This window comes from Euprymna scolopes, chromosome 17 (assembly GCF_053919585.1).
Source record: "Euprymna scolopes isolate OS-2025 chromosome 17, ASM5391958v1, whole genome shotgun sequence".
Taxonomy (NCBI): Eukaryota; Metazoa; Mollusca; class Cephalopoda; order Sepiida; family Sepiolidae; genus Euprymna; species Euprymna scolopes.
In genome coordinates this window covers 15,647,910-15,673,679 of record NC_136498.1, presented here as the reverse complement: position 1 = coordinate 15,673,679, position 25,770 = coordinate 15,647,910, and the positions used below count along the sequence as shown (strand labels likewise).

The following is a 25,770-nucleotide window of genomic DNA, read 5'->3' as shown; positions in this document are numbered from 1 at the left end:
TTACAGCACGAAAACACGCGCACACACGCACACACACTCACGTCCACTACCGTCCTTGGCTACGTCACGTTGTTATGGCAACACGATAAATACACAGTAAATTTGATTTTCTTCATTTCTACGCAAATATTACGCAAATATAAATCATATAGAATATCTGTATGAATATAATTACACGTAATAGTTAAATAAAGATGATCATCGTATAAGAGAACCGAAAAAGAAACTAATAGGGAATTTGTATAAAGTTGTATTTTCTTTTTAAATAAATAGAAAAAAGGGGTGTTGATAAGACTATCGATACTTATACAGTTTAGTGACGACATTAAAAAATGGAAATATTGAAAAAAAATTTTATTGTACGTAACTGTTATAGACTGAAGTTCTCCGAAAAAAAAAATTTCACTTCATTTGATCAAGTAGTTTTTTTTCTTACAGCGAAAAACAATTATTTATCACGACGACGTCAACGTGGCCATTTTGGAAATGTACCTAGCAGAATACCTCCATTTTAGGCCAAATTTCGCAATCTAGCCTTTTTTTTTCTCGCCATATTGAGATGCGCACAACACATCTGCAATTTTTTTACGTTTTTTTTCTTTTTTTTTTTTTAAATCTGCAATTTTTTTGCGTTTTTTTTTTTTAAATAAGAATACTATTGAATATGCAAAGAAATTGAAGAATGCAAAGATTTGAAGAATTTTTATACGAGATTATTTTCGAAACATGCTCAGTTGGACACGCATGGATAACTTCGAAACTTCGTTTATTTACTTCTGTTACAAATTAGAAAAAAAAAAAAACACCCCAAAAATGGCATCTGTCTTCGCAAAAAAAAAAAAAATCTCATTCTGGTGGGGGGGAAAAAGGGCTAGATTGGCCTAAAATGGAGGTATTCTGCTATGTACGGCAGTTACCTGCCCTTGGGGAATTCCTGGGCCTGCAATAACATTTCCAAAATGGCCACGTTGACGTAGCCGTGATAAATCATTGTTTTTCGCTGTAAAAAAAAAACTACTTGATCAAATGAAGTGACATTTTTTTTCGGAGAACTTCAGTCTATAACAGTTACGTACAATAAAAATTTTTTTTCAATATTTCCATTTTTTAATGTCGTCACTAAACTGTATAAGTACCAGACTATCAATACACACAAAAAATATAGATTTATTTTTGGGTAAAGTTCCCCCGGATTTTCCTTTCACTTCAGTAAATAATGGTCTTTTGTTATATATATGGCGTACTATTATCCTTATATATATGATGTTTATGTTTATATATATGTATAAGTGATAGTATCTGTGTGTGTCTGTGCGTCTGTGTGCATTTCCCTGCGCTAAAACTGTCAATTTTTAGCCTACAGATTCGAAATTTGATATACAGGGTACTGAGATTTGGGAAAATCGATGTGATAGGTTTTTGACAGAAATTTGGCGATTAATATTCAACAATTAGACCTTTGAGAACTCTACCAAACTCCTCCTACAATTTAAGGTCTGAACACGTGATATTTTATATATAGATTCCGTGGACATGGATCTAACTTATTAACTTTACTTGATCCCTAAACAATAAATGTTAAGAGGTCATAATAGGGGTCAAAGTTTAAAAACATTGACCGTTTCTTTTTCCTCAGCATACACTTCAAAACACCTGGGCAACGCCGGGCACCGATTGCTAGTATATATATATATATATATATATATATATATATATATATATATATATATATATATATATATATATATATGAGAGAGAGAGGGAGGGGGGGTACTTTTTAAATGGAAGGTAAACCTTTTTTTGTTAGTTCTCCCGCACAAACATAGTTGCTAAGCACGTGTTTTAAACAATGGGACATAACTCTAACAGTTACCATAGAAACCTTCGTAAACGACCTATTCGGCTTCTCATATTCTTTTATAAATGTTGTAAAAAAATTCATTTATTTGATATATATATTTCCCTCTGTATTCATTTAAAGGTAATACATCCAATTATTTTACCTTATTACGTGAAATGTGTTTTGGGTTATTTAAAAACTTATTTATTTTGTGATTTTGCTATGACATCATCCAGTGACTTTTAAAAGAAAACATACTTTTTCCCTCGTTTTAGTGAAATAAACAGTTTTATTCTATTTCATAAAATTTTTTTTTTTAACAATTTCCAACTAATGTTCGTTTAAAAGGTCAGTCGCATTAAAGCGGTTTAGCTCCCCCAAATAACTTCCCAATTTTATTGTCTAGTTTTTTTTTCTTTCTAATTTGCCAAGCGAAGCAAGCGGTGACAAGGCAAATTAATCCACCATATTAATTTGTCGTCTTATTTAAGCGGAATTAATTAATTAATTAATCATTATTATTTTAAAAAATATTTTTTTTTTCGTTGCAAATATCAATTTGTTTTTTGATTTTTGCGGATTAAATTGTATTTTTAAATTAATTTTATTCGACAATACTTTTTTTTTTTATTGAATACCCAATTATTATGAAAATTACGAAAATTAATTGAGTACAAAGTTATTCATAGGTATTATGATGTTCAATTTTAATTTATTTCAATTTCATTTTTAATAAACACTGATTCTATAATTTATTTTTTACATTACAAAACATAGCATTGATACACATTTTTTATTGAAAAAAAAATCGATGCTTGTTAAGCTAGAGTCGACAGAGCCATTAAAAAATATTTCATTTTAAGTAAAAACAATATCACGCACTTAATTGCTATGTCGAAAATAGTAATATATCCAAAAATTACGAACATTCATCGAATAGTAGGCACTACCAAAAGTCACCACAGAATTACCCCACCCAATATGTAACACGATGTAACTTTATTATAAATTAATATTATCAATATAACTTTTGTACCATTTAAAAGAAGGGCAAAATAAACCAGTAATAATTAAAAAAGATTTTTTTCATCGCATAAAAATAATGAAATTGCGAGACGAAAATCGTGTTTACATAATTGGCGCTTTAAAATAACGTTCCCATATAGTAGACATTCCGAACGTGAAAACATACCCGTGTTTAATAAATCGGTACTCGTCGTACAGTTTAATCAAGACATAAAACAAATGAAAATATCGAAAACACGCTATATTGTACGTATCCGTTTTGACATGAAGATCTCCGAAAAAAAAATTTAACTTAATTTGATCGAGTATTTTTTTTTATTTTTACAGCGGAAAACACGTTTTTATGAGAGCACGTTGAAGGCAGACATCTTGGATTTGTTTTAAATTTTAGTTTAAATTTTAGAAACGACAAGGGAGATTACTCCATGTAAAGCGCCGACACTCCCTCCCCATCTTTAATAACTAGCTTTTCTTCCTAAAAATCGAACCTTTTGCTCGGTTTTCTCGTTGTAAAAAAAAAAAAAAAAAAAAAAAAAACTACTTGATGAAATTAAGTGAAATTTTTTTTCGGAGAACTTCATTCCATAACAGATACGTACAATTTAAACTTTTTTTTTTTTTTTTCGATATTTTCACTTTTTAATGTCTTGACTAAACTGTACAAATACCGTAATTTCATTCTAAAATGGATAAGTATCGAAAATTTCACGAAAATCTGACCATTAGTTGATTTTTGCTAGATTTATTGGTACTTGTACAGTTTAGTCAAGACATTAAAAAATGAAAATATCGAAAAAAAGGTTATATTTCACGTATCCGTTATGAAACGAAGTTCTCCAAAAAAATATTTCACTTAATTTCATAAAGTAGTTTTTTTTTTTTACAGCGAAAAAAAAAACAATTTGTTATGATACCGAGCAAAAGGTTCGATTTTTAGGAAGAAAAGCTAGAATTAAAGATGGGGAGGGAGTGTTGGCACTTTACATTGAGTTATCTCCCCGTGGCATGTTGTTCAACTTCAGCAAATTTCACAATGTCTGACTTCAACGCGCTCTCATAAACACGTGTTTTTCCGCTGTAAAAAAAAAAAAAAAAGACTCGATCAAATTAAATGAAATTTTTTTCGGAGATCTTCATTCCAAAACGGATACGTACAATATAACCTTTTTTCGATATTTTCATTTTTTAATGTCGTGATTAAACTGTACAAGCGCCGTCAGTTCTAATAAGTTATAATAGTAGCTGCCAAATTATGCAGTCGAAATTACCCGAATATGACTGAATTATTAAAAAAAAAACTTTAACCGTGTTAGCAGGTGAAAAATTGCCGCCATCTTTGTTTAAATTACCTCCTTGTTGAACTCTACTGTGTTTTACGATCGTTTTCATCAAATTCTATTTATATATTTTTGGGTTTGTATTACTGTACACATAGATTCAAAAAAGTTGTCAAAAAACAAATATATAACAAATAAATGTTATGAAAGGCAAGATAAGTTACTTTTCTACCAAATTGGATATATTTTTTTTTGTGTTTTTATTCAATATAACATGTTTATTCAGCTTGAAAAACGTACATTGTTTACTGATGTATTGGAAAATTCAAAATGGCGTCCGACTCTCTCTTTAACACGGTAAATTTGGGAAAAGGTGTTATAAATAATAAACTAGACAAAATACTATTAAAAAACCACCGAATATATGTCAAGTTATGTACGGTAACATATGTTGAGCGAATTTCTAACAGTATTTTGTCACCAAAACACGTTTTTTTTTTTTTTTTTTTTTTTTTTTTTTAAATGGGGAAAGGAAAAAATAAAACAAAATGCTCGAGAATTTAAGCAAAACCTCGTGTATCAAGACACAGCAACAATAAACAAAAGGGAGGCAAAATATAAAAAAAGGAGCAAATGCAAAACCAGACCCGAAAAGTATATTAATTTAGTCAAGTTTTATTGAAAGAAATAAAATGCTGAATCGTTTTTATTTCCCAAAGCATGGGTTAACAATTAACCTCAGTACCAATCATAAAAATAAAATAATAGAACATACAAAAAGGGGGTCTCTAATTGAGAGATTAATTCTGGAATTAATTCTATCAAATGGAACGACAAAGTTAGATTTATCGTCCAAGCAATAGTGACAAAAAATGGGAAAGTATATAGTGTTCCTTTGTAAATAATCATACAAAATTATTCTTACTTGATTTGTAAAGCTTGAAAGAAAAGTGACATGCGAAAAGAGGTCTTTAAAAATCTTTTTTCCTTTTTTATCTTAGTCACTTTTCTTGAGAGGCACTCTCACAATCTTCTAGAACCTTCTGCTTCTAATGTTTGTTTTCATTTTCTTTTAAAATAAAAATATTCTGATGAGAAGGGAATTTCGGTAGAAATGTCTCCCAAGATGTTCTTTTTCTTTAATAACCCGCATGCCAATAAAACTGCCTGTCTTGTTTCACTGGCCGGCAAATTTAATTTCTGTTTCTTACAGAAAAATATCTCAAAACCCAAACAGTTCTTCTGTTAGTACTTTGAGACAAATAGTTTCCCAGCTAGTAAAACCTTATTGTTTTTTAACTGGAAATGAAATTAACATTTTTCCCTAAAGGATAAAAATACAGAACATAATATTTAACGTCAAAAACTTTTTTCTTGATGAAGTTACAGTCAAATCACATCCTTCTCAGAGACTGGCGAAATTTGAGGAAAACAGGCAAAAGCCCTTCCTCTCTCACTGTCCCACCTCTGACAATGCAAGAGGAGTGACTGCTGGGATAGTTTATGATGATGATGATGATGATGATGATGATACCAGTCACACGAGGTCAAGAAATATAAGCATTCTACTTAAAGACAAAAGCAGGGCCGACCCCCCTGCCTCCTTGCACTGCTTGATGGCTGCTAGAATTAAAAAATAAATTTTTCAAACACTCAACCGTTTCACGAATGCGCCTATGTGACCATGAAACATAACAGCTTCTTTATGTTGAGAATAAGTAGGTTTGAAAACACTTTGTAAAGATCGTATGTCACCGGCCTATTGGTTATCATACTTTACTCACTGTCTTTTGGCTTTGGTTTCGATCTCACCTTGAGTATTTTTTCATTTTTTTTTTTTTACCTCAAGAAGTGAACTGTTTAGAAAAAACATAATACTTGCATGCATATGTCTCAGTTTCTGTATGAATTAAAATATAATATTTATACATATTTTGCGACGGGGCAAAGCCGGGCGGCCTGCTAGTATTAAATATTTTTGTTAATATTATCAAATATAATTAAATGAGGAACCATTTCGAGTTAAAATCTAGTTAGTATTACACATGTAATATGAAGAAAACCACAATTGAAATGCATAAATATGCTAGAATAATCGAGAATCTTTTTACAAAATTGCATCTTATCAAGTGGATAAACGTTGATTTTTAACAGGACCATCTTGTCAAACTCGGGAATCTGTACTGAATTCTGCAGGGAACCCTTTATTTAATCCATGGAGATAACTTACTTTTCTTTCAATCAGCCATGACCAAATAGAAGTCTTAAGTAATTCATAATTGTATTTATCGCCTGTACTGAGGATTGAACCTTCAATCTTGAGAACACTGTCACTTATAACTGACTAGCAGGGATACCGGGCATTGCCCGGAGCAAGAGTGTAACAGAATTTCTATCCCTCTCTCTTCTCATTCCACCCTTTCCTTCTTTCGTCTTTGCTCAACCCATTCCTCTATTTTGACATGCACATGCAGACAGCGCTAGTCAGCAAAAGGGAAATAACTGTGAAAAAAATAACCGAGTTATTTTTCTTTACATGATAACATTAAAAGATGTATGTCTTGATAATATTAAATGAGATAAATGGCCATTTGACTCCCCAAATAATGAATCTTATTTTTGATTTTAGATATTATATATCCGAAGTTATATTATTATGCCAATTAAAATAATACAAACTTTATGGGTGGTTTTAGTGTATTTTTCAAGTTTTAATTGGACATACAACCAAATATTTGCCCTTATATAATAGACTAGCAAGGCTACCCGGCATTGCCTGAGTCATATAAAAAAGAAAACGAAATTGCATTTGACTACACTTGTTAAATGATTTTTGTTTTAATTTAATCATTTTTACTGTGCAATAATTTATATCAGTTAGAAAGATAAATGCACTGATGTCGGCCCACTGCTATAAATTCGGAATATAGGGCTTGTGAGTGAGGAAAAACAGTTTTAAGTGGTTACTATAAAAAAAATATTTGTGATTTATGTAAATAATATTCATGCATTTAATAGTAATCAGATCTTTAAATCAACCCTCAACTAAATCAACTGCCAATAAAAAAAACTCTCTCTAATTATTTATTTTGAGCCAAATAAATAATACAAAGTACAAAACAAAAATAAAAAAAATCTTTAAACTTGTTTAAATGCAAAAGCTTATTGTAATAAACATTTTAAAAAGTATGTTAAAAAAAACATGAAACGTCACCGTTAGGGGGGGGGGCGAACAGGAATACAAAAACAAATATTTCTCAGTCAGTGTCTTAACCCATTAAAATCATTTAGAAAGAGACGATTTAACGTGACCCCCCCACCCCACCCTCATCAAATTCTGCGGTCGTTAAAGTAGAAATAAGAATATGTTGTTCTAAATTTCACATATTATGCATCCGAGTCTCCGCCCTTTAAGACAATACTGGAATCATTCTTCTCTGCTTTGGATTTCAAAAGTTGTAGCAAGACATACAACCCCACACACATACATACATACATACATACATGATGATGATGATTGCATACATACATACATACATACATACATACATACATACACACTAACATATATAATAGGAGAAGAAGACATTTGCCTTTTGTATAATAGATTAATATTTAACCAGAGGTCCTTGCATTTGAAAACTCATACAGATTCATGAGTTATACAGGATGAACCTGAAGAAGGTTGAAGGTTACATCAGCCGAAAAGTTGTTAGAATAACATTGAAGCTGAGAGCACTAGTCTGAATAGTACAAAAATACAACGGAACGTTTGTTTCATATTGAGTCAGTTTGTTTAGAAACAAATAAAAATTTTGGTCTTTTTTTTTCATTAAATCTTTCTTGGAGTTCATATATATATATTTTTTACTCACGTTCATCCCAAGCAAGACATACTTGGACGTAAGGGGTTACTATTTGGGACCATGCCTAGGAAAAATTGACAAGATGTTGGTTTACATTACCTTTAAACTTTTGCATATCAAAGGAAGCAGGTAGCAGGGAGGGAATTCCAAAGTCTAGCTATTCGAGGGAAGAAACTATTAGAGTAGAAAGCTTTCCGGCATTTAGGGACCTCAACAGTGAAGGGGGTTAGATTTTGTTGCTAAGCAGGTTTGTACATCGAAGAGGCACAAGTGCAATGAGTTTCTCAGAGCACATTCGATTAAAATCCTTGTAAAACAGACATAGAGATGCAACATTGTAGCGATGGGACAGGGTTTGGAGCTTTGTTGAAAAAGTAGGACCTATTAGATTGAAGACTCTTTTTATGATCCTATCCAAAAGGTAGAGGCTAGCAGTAGATGCACCAGCTCAGATTTGGCAACAATACTTCATGGATGGGCGATTGGTGGTCTTTTAAAGGTACAGGATACTCTCAGGTGTGAATAGTCTTCTAGCACAATAGAGGGCTCCCACCTTCTTTGCAGCAGCTTTCACAATGTCCTCATTGTATTTGTTCCAGTTCATATTGCCTGTGAATGTTAGGCCGAGGAGTTTGAAGGAAGAATTCTCAGGTCATTTGTCATGGATATAAGATATTATGATATTAGATCCATTGCTCTTTCTGCTTCTTGTAATATCAGTTTTGTCTATGGCATTCTGAACACTTTCTCACACCTGAGACAATTTTCCATCTTTTTTTATGGAAATCGCTCCAGACTAAGCATGAAGCCACTTGATATAAGGAGCTAAAAATACTACTTAAAGGTAAAAAAAAAAAAGAGCCAACGGTAAGTGTTAGAAGGATAGATTCTGACTCAGAAAATAACAATTCTTTCCCCTTTGTCAGAAACATCACTCATGAAATGTGAGGATTAAAGGACAAAAAAAAATGATGCAAGAGTTAGGAGGTGGTCAAAAGTAAATGCGGTGGTTATCTCTACAAATATACTATCAGACCATGGATGGAGTGCTTTTGTCATAGTTGGGCTTACTAAACAGAGTACGGATATCATATTTTAACTAATACTAGCGAGGGGTACCCGGCGTTGCTCGGGTGTTTGGAGGTGTGTGTGGTTTTGGGTAAATCAAAACTCCGGGGGGGGGGGGGGTTAAAATAAAAAAAATGTTTTGGTAGGTAAGTATGAGGATCGAACCGGAACCATTGAGGCAAAATTGTAAATTAAAGTGTGAAAAAAAAAACCGTGTGACGTTAACCATTGCACCACCGCGACATACCAACAGAAATCCGTTTGAATTTATTTAATTACTTAGATTTGGCAGGTGCACGTTTCAATGACTTAATGAGGTCAACTGTTGACTGCGGAGTAGCATTTCATTTACTGCGGAACGCGGGGGTAGGGGGAAACCGGAAAATGCCGCCAGAATTAATTATAGGAAAAGGCTTAATCCACATGCGTCGAGCGATAAATTGTTGAATATTTATCTTCCCGAAGTTGAGCAAATTAAATAGACAGGCGAGGTCCATTGACAACTGTGAGATATTACGATTTACATGTGATATAAAAAGTTTTAAAAAGTTGTTAGGCGAGCGACTGCTTCTCTGAAAAAAAGCCTTTTGTAGACATACAGAAAAAGTGAACACACATACATACATACATACATACATTTTCACTTTTATATTTATAGACTAAACAAAATAGCGAGTTAAGTTAAAGAGAAATGATGTCATTTCTGGTAAAATGACTCAGCACTTTTCAATTTATACTAAAATACATTGTTTTGCTTTGAAAACATATCAACTGTTTTCTGTTCTTCTTATCAATACATATTTTCATTCATTATTATTTTTCTACCGCATTGGTTTTCGTGATTCTTGGATATTTTACTATTTGACATGCAACAGTTACATAACTACCATTTGGCTGCCAAAAGTAAGTGCAATGTTTATCTCTACAAATCTATTATCAGACCATGTATAGAGTGCTTTTATCATATTTGGGCTGGTGAATCTCTATCCCATTTGAAGACTTTTGATAAAGTGCTAAAACGTATATGTAATTTGATTGGCCCCACTTTTTCTTCTTCTTTGTATACACTCTTTCTCTCACATACATGATGTTGCTAGTCTCAGTCTTTTCTATAAATACTTTTATGGCATGTATTCTTCAGAATCGTCTGATCTATTCCCTGCTTCCTTTGTTCCAGCTTGTTTGACTCATTGGTCTAGTGGTTTTCACCAATTCGTTATTTTGATAATTCATTGTAATACAATTTCCTATTCCAGTAGCTTTTTTTATAAGCTACTGGCTTGTGGAACTCTCTTTCTGCTGACTGTTTTCCTCCTACCTATAACCTTAGGCTTTTCAAGACTAAGGACAATAGGCATCTCCTGTCTTTGTAATACTCTTCTATTGTTATTTTATGTTCTTTACAGCAAGTGGCTTTATACTTTGTCTGGAGTGATTTCCATTAAAAAAATATTATACTCCTATTACTTTTCAGGCAAAGTGTAGTATCTTTTCCATCCTTGGTCAGAGGAGGAGCCATTAAAACTTTTAAAAATATATTTCGTATTTTTAGAAAACAAGTCAGCCATTTTAATAAAAGTGCTTCATGAAATATATATCCTAGTTAGAAACAATAATTTATTTACAAAATTTGCTTTACTGATTAAACTAAATCCACTAGAATGCATTTCAATCTCCTAGAAAATAAATCAGCCAGTCATTTTAATAAATTACTTAGTGAAATTTTAAAATTTAAATTCACCCTTGTCCCTTCATCCGTTTATCTGTTCATCCATCCGCACTTTTCTCAATAACTATGCCTTGGAATTTTTTGAAATTTTGCACAAACATTAAACATGATATGAATAAAAAAAGTAACAACGGATTTTCCGGGAAAATTCTGGTTGCCCTCCTAGAGGTGTCTTTAGGGTTAGGGCTAGTAAAAACACTCCATTTTTGGGTCTATTTTACCATATTTGTCCCAAATTTTCTGTGTATGTCTATTTAGCAGTTTTGCATGGTGTTAAGGCCTTGGGGACTTTTTGGGCTAAATGGGGGAGGGGGCAAATAATGGACTTAGTCATTTCTTTTTTTTGCATGGTGTAGAACTCAAATTTACATATGTTAAGACCTAAAACTGCACCATTTGTTCATTTTCACAAGGATTTGACGCCCCCTGGGGACTTTTGGGGCTAAATTGGCGGGGGGGGGGGAGACAAATGCTGAACTTAGTCATGTTTTTTATGCCTCGTTCACTTAGCACTCATGGGGGACCATGCATGCTTCATTTGTTCAGACTTTAAATTATTTTGATATTCCTCATGTGTTATTAAAACAACATTGATTTAACTCCCGGGCTACGTCGGGTGAGGACAGCCAGTGTTTTATATAATAGAACAAATGTTGAAAAAGTAACCTACACAATCGTAAAAGAAGTAAATAGACACTTTCATTATCATTAATAATTAAGACTACTGTTACCTGGTACTGATGAGATATGCAAAATAATATTGATTATCTCCCCTTGTTGACAAATTAGTCAATCACTCCGTTAACAGTAAACAGTGGAATCCTGAGGTTTGCAGCAATTTGACCACCTTTAGATTAACTTATAACATGGTTTGTCTGAAACACAAAATTCTTATGGTTCTTTGGCTCGTATATCACACTTATATGTTGATAAAGCATAGATATATGTATTGTATCACTTAAATGTTGATAAAGCATAGATATATGTATCATATCACACTTAAATGTTGATAAAGCATAGATATATGTATCATATCACTTAAATGTTGATAAAGCATAGATATATGTATCGTATCACTTAAATGTTAATAAAGCATAGATATATGTATCATATCACACTTAAATGTTGATAAAGCATAGATATATGTATCGTATCACTTAAATGTTAATAAAGCATAGATATATGTATCATATCACACTTAAATGTTGATAAAGCATAGATATATGTATCGTATCACTTAAATGTTGATAAAGCATAGATATATGTATCATATCACTTAAATGTTAATAAAGCATAGATATATGTATCATATCACTTAAATGTTGATAAAGCATAGATATATGTATCATATCACACTTAAATGTTGATAAAGCATAGATATATGTATCATATCACTTAAATGTTAATAAAGCATAGATATATGTATCATATCACTTAAATGTTGATAAAGCATAGATATATGTATCATATCACTTAAATGTTGATAAAGCATAGATATATGTATCATATCACTTAAATGTTAATAAAGCATAGATATATGTATCATATCACTTAAATGTTGATAAAGCATAGATATATGTATCATATCACTTAAATGTTAATAAAGCATAGATATATGTATCATATCACACTTAAATGTTGATAAAGCATAGATATATGTATCATATCACTTAAATGTTGATAAAGCATAGATATATGCATCGTATCACTTAAATGTTAATAAAGCATAGATATATGTATCATATCACTTAAATGTTGATAAAGCATAGATATATGTATCGTATCACTTAAATGTGATTAAAGCATAGATATATGTATCATATCACACTTAAATGTTGATAAAGCATAGATATATGTATCATATCACTTAAATGTTGATAAAGCATAGATATATGTATCATATCACTTAAATGTTGATAAAGCATAGATATATGTATCATATCACACTTAAATGTTGATAAAGCATAGATATATGTATCGTATCACTTAAATGTTGATAAAGCATAGATATATGTATCATATCACTTAAATGTTAATAAAGCATAGATATATGTATCATATCACTTAAATGTTGATAAAGCATAGATATATGTATCATATCACTTAAATGTTGATAAAGCATAGATATATGTATCATATCACTTAAATGTTAATAAAGCATAGATATATGTATCATATCACTTAAATGTTGATAAAGCATAGATATATGTATCATATCACACTTAAATGTTGATAAAGCATAGATATATGTATCATAACACTTAAATGTTGATAAAGCATAGATATATGTATTGTATCACACTTAAATGTTGATAAAGCATAGATATATGCATCATATCACTTAAATGTTGATAAAGCATAGATATATGTATCATATCACACTTAAAGGTTGATAAAGCATAGATATATGTATCATATCACTTAAATGTTGATAAAGCATAGATATATGTATCATATCACTTAAATGTTGATAAAGCATAGATATATGTATCATATCACTTAAATGTTAATAAAGCATAGATATATGTATCATATCACTTAAATGTTGATAAAGCATAGATATATGTATCATATCACTTAAATGTTGATAAAGCATAGATATATGTATCGTATCACACTTAAATGTTGATAAAGCATAGATATATGTATCATATCACTTAAATGTTGATAAAGCATAGATATATGTATCATATCACACTTAAATGTTGATAAAGCATAGATATATGTATCATATCACTTAAATGTTGATAAAGCATAGATATATGTATCATATCACACTTAAATGTTGATAAAGCATAGATATATGTATCATAACACTTAAATGTTGATAAAGCATAGATATATGTATTGTATCACACTTAAATGTTGATAAAGCATAGATATATGTATCATATCACTTAAATGTTGATAAAGCATAGATATATGTATCATATCACTTAAATGTTGATAAAGCATAGATATATGCATCATATCACTTAAATGTTGATAAAGCATAGATATATGTATCATATCACTTAAATGTTGATAAAGCATAGATATATGTATCATATCACACTTAAATGTTGATAAAGCATAGATATATGTATTGTATCACACTTAAATGTTGATAAAGCATAGATATATGCATCATATCACTTAAATGTTAATAAAGCATAGATATATGTATCATATCACACTTAAATGTTGATAAAGCATAGATATATGTATTGTATCACACTTAAATGTTGATAAAGCATAGATATATGTATCGTATCACACTTAAATGTTGATAAAGCATAGATATATGTATCATACCACACTTAAATGTTGATAAAGCATAGATATATGTATTGTATCACACTTAAATGTTGATAAAGCATAGATATATGCATCATATCACTTAAATGTTGATAAAGCATAGATATATGTATCATATCACACTTAAATGTTGATAAAGCATAGATATATGTATCGTATCACTTAAATGTTAATAAAGCATAGATATATGTATCATATCACACTTAAATGTTGATAAAGCATAGATATATGTATTGTATCACACTTAAATGTTGATAAAGCATAGATATATGTATCATATCACACTTAAATGTTGATAAAGCATAGATATATGTATCGTATCACACTTAAATGTTTATAAAGCATATATATATATGCATCATATCACACTTAAATGTTGATAAAGCATAGATATATGTATCGTATCACACTTAAATGTTGATAAAGCATAGATATATGTATCGTATTACACTTAAATGTTGATAAAGCATAGATATATTTATCTTATCACACTTAAATGTTGATAAAGCATAGATATATGTATTGTATCACACTTAAATGTTGATAAAGCATAGATATATGTATCATATCACACTTAAATGTTGATAAAGCATAAATATATGTATCATATCACACTTAAATGTTGATAAAGCATAGATATATGTATCATATCACTTAAATGTTGATAAAGCATAGATATATGTATCATATCACTTAAATGTTCATAAAGCATAGATATATGTATCATATCACACTTAAATGTTGATAAAGCATAGATATATGTATCGTATCACTTAAATGTTGATAAAGCATAGATATATGTATCATATCACACTTAAATGTTAATAAAGCATAGATATATGTATCATATCACTTAAATGTTGATAAAGCATAGATATATGTATCATATCACACTTAAATGTTAATAAAGCATAGATATATGTATCATATCACTTAAATGTTGATAAAGCATAGATATATGTATCATATCACACTTAAATGTTAATAAAGCATAGATATATGTATCATATCACTTAAATATTGATAAAGCATAGATATATGTATCATATCACACTTAAATGTTGATAAAGCATAGATATATTTATCGTATCACACTTAAATGTTGATAAAGCATAGATATATGTATCGTATCACACTTAAATGTTGATAAAGCATAGATATATGTATCGTATCACTTAAAGGTTGATAAAGCATAGATATATGTATCGTATCACACTTAAATGTTGATAAAGCATAGAGATATTTATATATGTAACATGAAAAAATGTCAGTTAATGGATAATATTGATATTTCAAGCTTTATAATTGCTTTGTATGGCTCTGAGTGTTGGCCGTCAACAAAGGAAGTAGAAACGTTAAACAAACATGAATTATGTTCATGAATTTTTGAGATGAGGATTGATAATTTCCATCATTTTAATCATTAAACTACTATTCTCATCTTCGGTATTATTCACACAACGTTTCGATCGATGTAACTTCCAATCTTTTTTTTTGTCAAACTCGGGTACCTGTACGAAGTTTCGAGCAAAACCCTTTATTTAATCCATGGGGGTAGTAGTGTGGGTTATGCTTAGAATATAATTGTGAATTACTTACACCTTCTACCTGGCCATGACTGACAGAATGAGGAACGCCCCGCCCCCCTAAATAAAAAAAAGGTTCTGATACATCTGAAGAAGGTTGGAGGATACATCAACTAAAGTGTTGTGAAAATAATACTCAAGATTAGAACAGTAGTTAGAACAATTCAAATAATACAAATGTATGGATTTTGTTTTTGTCCGGTGTTTATTTACTTTTGTCCATGTTTATGTATTTTAGAAAAGCAAGCAGAGTTCAACAAAAGTAATGTTCGTTTTAGTTACTTGACTTATGCGCATATTCCAGAGAGCTTCGCCACATGATTGAAAACAAAATTCTGCTACTTATCATCGTCTTGGGCGAGTCTTTCAGCTGTCAGTAGCAGTATGCAAGTTTCACCCTTTTCTGGTCGGGCCATCTCTTTGATGGTCATCCTTTTGATCTTCCTTGTATTCATGATTTTACCTTAAAAAACAAACAAACAAAAATAAAAAACAAATAAAAACAAGCGAACATGTTATAGTTCAGTGATAAAAGTAAGTCTGACTTTGATATGTTTTTTTTTTCATGCAAGTTATCGTGTAAATTGTTGTACACAAACCGGAAATCTTTTTTCTTTTTAAGATAGTATACATAAGTGAAAACTTCTTTTTAAATTTATTTTTCCATCAGAAAATTACAACTTAACAATATAACTTCATTGTGAAAAGAAAATAAGAAGAAGGAGGGCCTAAAATGGAAAATCAAGGACCTAAAATGGAAAGTCATGACGCTACAAAAACTAGTTCATTTAATGAACAAGGTACGTTTTTCAAATCTTTATATTAACCGATGAGTGAATTGTTTTTCTTTCATTTATTGTAAAAATCTTTTATCAATACAATATTATATTTGAGCAAAATTATTTTAAAAGATTTACTTAATTTTATAGGATAGAGAATTTATTTAAATTATATATAAAATGCGGGTTGGTTATTGTGTAAGTGAAAGAGTTATCTATTTCTGTGTTGAAATAGTACCCAGGACTAAGTGGCCTTTTCTAAAGGAAGTACCGGTGAGTGATCTGCCCCTTGGTCTATACAGAAACAGAGGAAAGCTGACATTCGTTTTTTGAATGAAATTCAATAATGAACTATAGAATAACGTCTCCCATTCTTTGCCCAGAACCGATATAAAGACAACACTCGAGTCATTCACCAGTGTCTTCATAGATTGCTCTTAGTCCCTGTTGACATTATTATTTGAGTTCATATTCACATTACTGGTTAAGTTCATGTCAATGTTTCATTCAAGTTCATACTGGTGTTACTAGTCGAGTCCGTGTCAATATTATTGTTTGAATTTGTATTGGCGTTACTGGTTGAGTTCGTGTGGTTAAATTAATCAAATCTCAATTGTTAGATTTGACACACTGCTGCCAAAATTCCTTAGTCCAAAAACTCAACTCTCTGCTGTTCTCTCTCAACTTCAAAAGCACTCTGCACAAGGCAGGTTTGTAACAACTTTTTAAACATTTCAGACCACCGTTCGTATCAACGTTATTGCTTACGTGCATATATAAATGTGCTATGAGATCCAGCAGCTCAATTTTCTACATAGTGCCTCTGTAAGCATAGACCCTGTACATTCAAGTGGCAATATGCTTTGCTTGGGGTGAACAAGAGTATAAAAATAAAAAATGAAATAAAATATCCAAGTCACATAGAGGCAAAAATGCAGACACACAAGAAGTGGTTACATAATTTTATTAACCCATTACCACCCATGGTCCACTTCTTAGGATGAGAAGGATAATTAACCATGTAGCAATTACATGTTGCTGAACTATTTTCTCTCGGGTAAGCTTACATTCCTGTGTGTTGTGATCGATCTATTATCTGATTGAAACACTTTCTGTTGGATCTATTCCCCCCCCCCAAAAAAAATACAAGAGAACTCTTTACACATAATTGCATTTAAATTTGTGCAGGTTACTACAGTCAGGTAATCAAGAAACAGGCCTAAAGACTAGCAGTTGAAGGGGAAAAAACTATTAGAGTAAAAAACTTTTCAGCATTTAAGGAACTCTACAGGGAAGGGGTAGAATTTTGTTGCTTGTTGTGTGTGTGTATGTGTGAGTGTGTGTTAAACTAACACTAACCTTATTTGGGTTTAACCAGCTTCCTCCAAAGGAGAAAGTTCCCTGTGGTCCCCAGTCGCATGTATATCCCTATTAGGGAAGATGACGACGTTAGGGTTTTGCAACTCTTGCAGAGAGATATTGACGTCCTCCTACATACAGCACCTGAAATTCCCAAATTGGTCACTCATTTTAGTAATGACCAGACTCAATGTTGCTTAACTTCGGTGATCTGATGGGAACCAGTGTGCCAATGTGATTATGCCATATATATATATATATATATATATATATATATATATATATATATATATATATATATGTGCTGCTTGTTGGGTTAGTTGTAGGTATTTACGCAGAGGGGGCACAAGTGCTATGAATTCATCAGATCACATTTCATTAAAGTACTTGTAAAACAGGTTCAGGGATGCAACATTATGATGATGCGACAGAGGTTGGAGCTTGGTTGATAGTGTGGGACCTATTAGGTTGGAGACTCCTTTTTGAAATCCTGTCTAAGAATGAGAGACATTATTAAAGTACTTGTAAAACAAGCACAAAGATGCAAGATTGTGGCGATGGGACAGAGACTGGAGCTTGGTAGACAGTGTGGAACCTCTATTTTTAGACTCTGTCAAAGAGAGAGAGAGAGAGAGAGAGAGAGAGAGAGAGAGAGAGAGAGAGAGAGAGAGACTAGTGGGTGATGCACCAACTTAGATGTGACAACAATACTCCATGCATGAGCGAATGGTGACTTTGCGAATTTAAGATTCATGACTGATGGAACAAGAGTATGCTACCCCCATGGATTAAATAAAGAGTTCTGTTTGATATTTCATACAGATACCCGAGTTCAATAGAAAGTTTGACAAGATACATGTGAAGAAGGTCAGAGGTTAAATTAGCCAAAACGTTACGAGAATAACACTCAAGATGAAAACGTTACGAGAATAACACTCAAGATGAAAACGTTACGAGAATAACACTCAAGATGAAAACGTTACGAGAATAACACTCAAGATGAAAACGTTACGAGAATAACACTCAAGATGAAAACGTTACGAGAATAACACTCAAGATGAAAACAGTTGTCTGAATAACCCAAATAATTCAAATAAGAAAGACCTGACACAGTTCTGGTCATTTCTCACTATTGTAAGCACCAGGCAATATCTGATGATCTCTCAGAATCCCAATCCCATGGTAGTATATCAACATCAAGAAATAAGAGCCAGCAGATCAACCTTCATCACAAAACTTCTCAAACATTTTGGACAAGAATGTCTTACAAATAAGATAGAAAGACAAAATAAGCTTTCTATTGAAATAGCCCCAAAGAGTCGCCAAAAATAAACCTTCTTTTGCAAAAAAAAAAAATAAATAAATAAAAAATAAAATAAAATAAAATGGAAGAATGGATCAACCAATAACGTGTCAAGTATTTTCTAGATGAATTAATAATATTTATTAATGACCTCCCCGACAAAACTGCCTCTGAGATGGGTATATATGCTGATGACACTACACTCTATAACAGGCATGACAGGAAAACAAATGAACACATATCTAAAGAAATGGAAAAAACACTAGAGGATGACCTCCAATCTGTAGTGGAATGGGGACATAAATGGATGGTCACATTCAATGCTGCCAAGACTAAACTGGTTTCCTTCAATAATTACAAGAAACCTTCTCTGCCACCAATAGCAATGGCCAGTGACTCCCTGTCTGAGGGTACATCTTTCAAACTGCTTGGCCTAACGTTCACAGGAAATATGAGTTGGAACAATTATATTGAAAACATTGCCAGGGCCGCTGCGAAAAAAGTAGGCTCTCTCTACCGTGCTAGAAAACTACTGACACCCAAAAGTATCCTGTACCTCTATAAGGCCACCATTCGCCCATGTATGGTGTATTGTTGTCACATTTGGGCTGGTGCATCTTCTACTAGTCTCTCGCTCCTAGACAAGGTTCAAAAAAGAGTCGCCAATCTGATAGGCCCTGAACTGGCATCTAAGCTTCAGCCTCTGTCCCATCGACGAAAGGTTGCATCCCTCTGCCTGTTCTACAAGTATTTTAATGGTGAATGCTCTAACAAACTGCAGACACTTGTGCCCCCACGACGTAGACACCCTCGACAAACCCTAACAGGCAGCTAAATCCCACCCCCACACAGTAGAGATCCCTAGATGTAAAAGATCTTTCTACTCCAGTAGTTTCTTCCCCAGAACCGCTAGACTCTGGAATTCCATTCCAGGATCTTGCTTCCCTAACTGTACTGACATGCAGAAGTTCAAGTGTAACGTGAACCGACATCTTGCTGCCCAAATCCCAACATAGTGCCCCAGTAGTTGCTGCTCCTGATAGTAGGCCCCTACACCAAAGTGGCAATGCGCCTTGTTTGGGGTGAAAATGTAATAAAAAAAACAAAAAAAAACAAACAATTCACCCAGGACTATACAGATAAGGAGAGCTCTATACACTCGCTAAAAAGAAGATTGCTCGACTATGATCAAGAGAGGATTATAATGGCTGCCAAAGATGCTGGGTCAAACAGAGCTCAGAGAAAAAAGATGATGACATACCAATGTCTTATGTACAACATGAAAAGAAACTGGAATCTTAGGAAGATTTCCATCATTCCAGTAAAATTAAAGGAGTAACCGAATTCATTAAAAAGAATTTCAAAGACTATCTTTCAAATACTTTTTTTTTTTTTTGCATAGGCATCACCACTTATCAAGGCCAAGAGGCCACTCGAGGATAAGGGTTAAAGAGTGTACAGTAGAAATTGGACAATATAGTCATCATTAATAATGGAAAATCGGTAAATTTGTTAACTTATATGGAATGGTTCATCAAAAACTTGTTTACGTTAGACTTGAAGACAACCATATTCTAGTTAGCTGGAAAGCAGGAAAACAGAAGATCATTCCACAGGCATGCAGTTCTAAGAAAGAAGCCTTTTTCATGGAATCTACGTTTAGGTTTAGGCACAGATAAAGAGTGGGGGAAATTAGTGATAGTGTTTTCTGCTAAACGGGTGTTTCTTGTTAAAGTCTGGCGATGGGGACCATAGATTAGAGCTCAGACGAGCACTTCCCATGAAAATAAAGATAAAGCAGAGACAAATTCGCAACATCTCTTCTATGAGAAAGAGGTTGCAGGGAAGAGAAAAGGACATCCTCTATGAGGCAATGAAGTCTATTTTGAACTCTATCAAGGCAGGATAAGTCCCTTCTAGCAGCTCTTGACCAGATGTGGCAACAGTACTCTATCCTTGGACGTACCTGGCTCTTATATAGATAGAGAATTGCATCAACAGTGAGATATCTACTTGATTGATAGAAGGATCCCACCATTTTTCCAGCGGCTTTGGCAACGGATTTAATGTATGAGTTCCATTTAAGAGTAGGAGTAAAGGTCGAACCCAGAAGCTTGTCAAAACATGAGGCCTCCCCAAGATGAGAGCCATTCATTTCAATTGATGCCAGATGGGGATCAGAGCGTTGATGATGTAAAGATAAAAGCTTGGTTTTTAGATGCATTGAAAGTAACAAGCCACCCCTTTCCCCATTGTACCACTTGCTCAAGATCAGAGGAGAGAGGATCAAAGAGTACTTTGTCATTTACGGTTTCAGATGTGCTACCATAGATAGTAGTGTCATCAGCATAGATGTCTACGAATGATGTAAGGATGTGATTTGGAAGATCATTAATATAGATCAGGAAGAGAGTTGGGCCCAGGATGGACCCCTGAGGGACTCTAGCATTGTATACTGAGAGCTTCTGATTTCTGTCCATCAACCACTACTCTTATGAGTCTTTTGAGTACTATAATTGGAATACCGTCAGGGCCGGTTGCTTTACTGGAATCAAGGTTTTTGATTAGCTTGGCAACATCATGTACAGATATTTATATATCACATAGCATGTTTTTTGATACAGGAGGAAATATTGGAGGTTGGCAGCCTTGGTTGCAAAGGGTAGAATTAGCTGCAAAGTTCTTGGCAAAGAGTTTGGCTTTGTCTGATGCTGACGAGATTATCTCAGATCCATTTATGCTTCTGTTCAGGATTCTGTTTGCTATTTGCCAAAACTGGTGGGAACCAAGCCGCTGCTCAGCTACTTTGGACTTGACGGACTGAGTATACAACTCTCTTGCGTTCTTTATTACTTTTTTACAATGGTTGCTGGCAATCCTGAAAGCAGCTTTATTCTCAGTACATCTATTACGTTGGAAGCAATGGAAAAAGTGATTTCTGTGCGCAGTGGCAGCAGTACATTCTGGAGAGAACCATGGCTGGTTGTTAGGGTTTGCTGGAATTTTTTTGAGGGTATGAAACGGTCTATACCTACAATTAACCATTCCATCAGGTCTATAAAGGATGCATCCGTTTTAAATGTAGATCTGATATAAATGTACAGCCATAGAATATCGATATACTGTACGATGGAGAGGTACATCTGGGGACTTATTACATTTCATTTTTATCTTAACTGATACAACAGAGTGGTCGAAAGATCCAAGTGGAGACAGAACGGAAGCTGAACACAGTTCAGGGCAAGTTGTGAGAAAAAGGTCTAGGAGACTTGCATACTGGCCGTCAGTATCGAGCACACGGGTGGGTTCATGAACAATCTGAGTGAGGTCATAAGCAATGGAGAAATCATGACAGAACCTCCACTCATCATCAGTCTTGCTTGAGTGAGTTAACCATTCCACATTGTGAACATTGAAGTCTCCACAGACATGAATATTATCTGAAGGATAAGCAGATAGGACATGGTCAATTTTCTCAGACATGCTTTTAAAGATAGTAACTCCGCTGTTGTGGAGGCGATAGAGAGCAAATATAAATGCAGTAGTTTGAGCAAGTGCAACCCGGAAGCACATATAGGGTAAGTTAGGATCTTCTCTGGAGATGTCCCTACCACATGGCAAGCCATCTTTTATATAGGTACACATTCCATGCCCATGGCGATCTTGGAGGTCAGATTTGGAAGTTAAATTAGAGTATCCTTTAATTACGAACTCATCTAGGGAAATCGTCTGTCCAATGCGAGTATTGCTTAGAAATAATATGTCTGGTTTAGTCTCTTGTAATTGGGTTTCAACCTCTGGAAGGTTAGAATGTAGACTCTTGATGTTCGAGAAGGAGATATGGTAGTGGGGGTCTATGTTAGAAGTTGGAGATCCGGGTTTAATCGTGTATGTTTTCTTGAAACTTTTCATGATGGAGTTTTGTGATTTGTTGACTAGGTCGACAGACTTGCTTGAAGCAGGGCAGAGGGGGAAAGTAAGAGAGAAATAGAAATGAAGAAATATTTTTTTTGTAGCACATGAAAAGGTAAAGCTGTAACAATTACCCACTAATATGGCATCGAGAGGCCCCACCAGAAGCTACTGCATGGTCCAGAATCTATTCACCAAATGGCAATACAGCAGCCCCAGTACTTTGTACCTGCTGATAGGACAGTCTCCTTAGTGGTTAATCCGAGGTTCGGGTCCCTGACTATCAAGCGGTTAACGTCAGCCCAGATAAACTTACTAGTGACATGGCTACAACGATAGACATAGAAACAGAAAATTTCCGACATCTGTGGCGGCTGTTCACGCAAAATACTGCCAACCTAGAATACAGCTTTTTCTCCCTTTGTCAGAAAAATCACTCATTAAAAATGAGGACTGAGGAACAAATAAAGAGAAGCAAGAGTACCGGAAGCTGCCGATAATGCATCCACAATGCATTGTCTACTCTCCATTAAAAAAAAATATATATTAAGTATTGTACCTATAAAAGTCCATTTGGCATGTTTAGAGGAAGGTACGGTGAAAGATTCCCCTCTCACTAACTGACAACGAATACACTTGCCTAATCTATTTATGCTATCAACTTGGAAAATATAAACAACATTTATGGACAAGAAAAATCCATTATAAAAAGATAAAACAATATATATTCCAAATGATGGTGAACAAACAATTGTATTTTAAGGGACGGTTATAATCTAAAAAAGATCTTTTGGTCGGAATGTATGAGATACTGATGAGAAAAAAAGATAAAATTTTTCACGATTTTAATCTTTTATCCGATGTAAATTATACCAGCTAGTTGAAATTTAATTATTTTATGTTTTTTTAAAAAATTTTCTTTCTTTTTGTTTCCCCAGATAGAGAAATGTCTGAGATGTCAAAGAAATACATAGAAATTTATAAAACTCACACTGACAAAAAACCGCCTCCCTACATTATCTGCATGCTCAACAAAGAAATACGATGGTCAGTTTTTTTTTCTATTTACTTCTTATTTGGCAGACATATGCCCCCCCCTTTACAAATTTTATCATTCATTCGATGGAGATGGATTGTGACTCAGATGTGGAAAAAGTATAGATTTTAAAATTTTAGAAAACCAAGTAATACTGTTAAATTTTTTAATTCATGAAAAATCACTTTTATTTATTTATTTTTTTCTGAGGTATTTGGCAGTATCCAACCTCATCAAAGAAGACTTTGTTATTTTGTTTTGCTTTTAATTTTGCTGGTCTTTCTAGGTTCAGGTGAAGGGGTGGCCCCTTGAGGAGAAAAACTGTATGTCTGATTTTATTGACAGGTCTATCGAAGTCAAATGCATTGTGTTTGTGTGATTGACATGAATATTGAATGGAAATTTTTTGAAAGCATTACTTAGGAAGGTCATAATTTGAAAATTTAAAAAAAAAAAAAAAGCAATGCTGTATACTTTTTTATTAAAAACTAATTTTTACAAATTATTATTATTTTGGTTCTTTTCCTGAATAACCCCATATTTAAAACAAAAATACAGAAAAAGATTTATGATGTACATACTCAATGAAACGAAAATATCATATTCCAAAAATCACATAAATTGATCAATTACTTTTATTTTTAGATAAGAAAACCAATTTTTTGAGTAACCAAAGAATGACTGTCTTCCATGTGAATGAAGTATGCTGTGTTCTGTCGTTTTCCGGGGACTGTAACTTGCTTAGTCCACACCGTGGGAAAGTTTTTGGAATGGCTGTAACATCCTGGCATGGCAGTAAGCTCCCTGGTTGTTCAACACGATAGATCCATAGACATTAAAACGTCACCTTCATTAAGGGGTTGAGATGACGTCGGCTATATTATTAGTGGCAGAGTATTCAGCTGAAAAGTGCAGGCTGTATGAAATGCATTTTATGAAAATACAATTCTTTTATTTTAATAAGTGAAGAAGCATTTTAAGAACTCGAAAGTTGAGTTGGTTAAAATGCATCTGCCACCAACAGTATTGCACTTATAACATTGTCTCTTTCTCTCGTGACGAAGAAGGAAAGAGAGAAAGAGAAAGATAGATAGATAGAGAGACATTACTACTTATCAACAAGAAATGAACATGAAAAAAATACAGTCACTAACAGCATTTTCAGTTCAATATATTTCAAATGACAGGCTCAATGACCTTTGACCTTTGGGGGCATCCGATTTTATAAACAATTGATCAAATCTAGGTAAATCAACTCTGATTGACAATAGGTCCTGAAGTTGCCATGTTTTTCATAACACTGTGTTTTAATTTTATTTTACCTGTCTCCTCAAAAGGACAAGGAAAGCCAGGTATAAAGCTCCCAAAAGTGGGAAGCTGGGACTTCCCCAAAAAGGGCTCTTTATTATTGTGCCACGATAGAACTTGTGCCATTACTAACCAGCAGATGGGAAATCTTTAGAAAGAACCTCTGTTCATGGAAATTCCGTTTGGTGCTAGATACACCGAAAGAAGAAAAGAAAATTGTTTATATTTGCAACCTGTGTCTTTTTTGTATACTTTTTTCTTTATTTTGTCCTTTAGTCCTCATATTCCATGAGCGATGTTTCTGACAAAGGAGAAAGAATTGCTGTTTTCTGGGTCAGAATTTGTGTATCAAACACTTGGCTAGTTTTTTCATCTTGAATTAAT

The 25,770-nt window shown here is 33.0% G+C and overlaps 1 protein-coding gene across 3 annotated transcripts in view; it reads left to right on the top strand.

Moving 5' to 3' along the window:
• Nucleotides 1-25,770, top strand: part of LOC145296687 (leucine-rich repeat-containing protein 34-like) — a 272,980-nt gene that overhangs the window by 205,777 nt on the left and 41,433 nt on the right. Inside the window, exons 1-3 of one of the 3 annotated variants that reach the window (XM_080142643.1) lie at nucleotides 1,845-1,981; nucleotides 16,360-16,489; nucleotides 23,981-24,089. In XM_080142643.1, coding sequence (XP_079998769.1) covers nucleotides 16,423-16,489; nucleotides 23,981-24,089 — 176 coding nt within the window. In that variant the 5' untranslated portion in view covers nucleotides 1,845-1,981; nucleotides 16,360-16,422. Of the gene's footprint in view, nucleotides 1-1,844; nucleotides 1,982-16,357; nucleotides 16,490-23,980; nucleotides 24,090-25,770 lie in introns of those variants that run through there. The other 2 variants (XM_080142644.1, XM_080142645.1) reach the window with 2 other exon arrangements.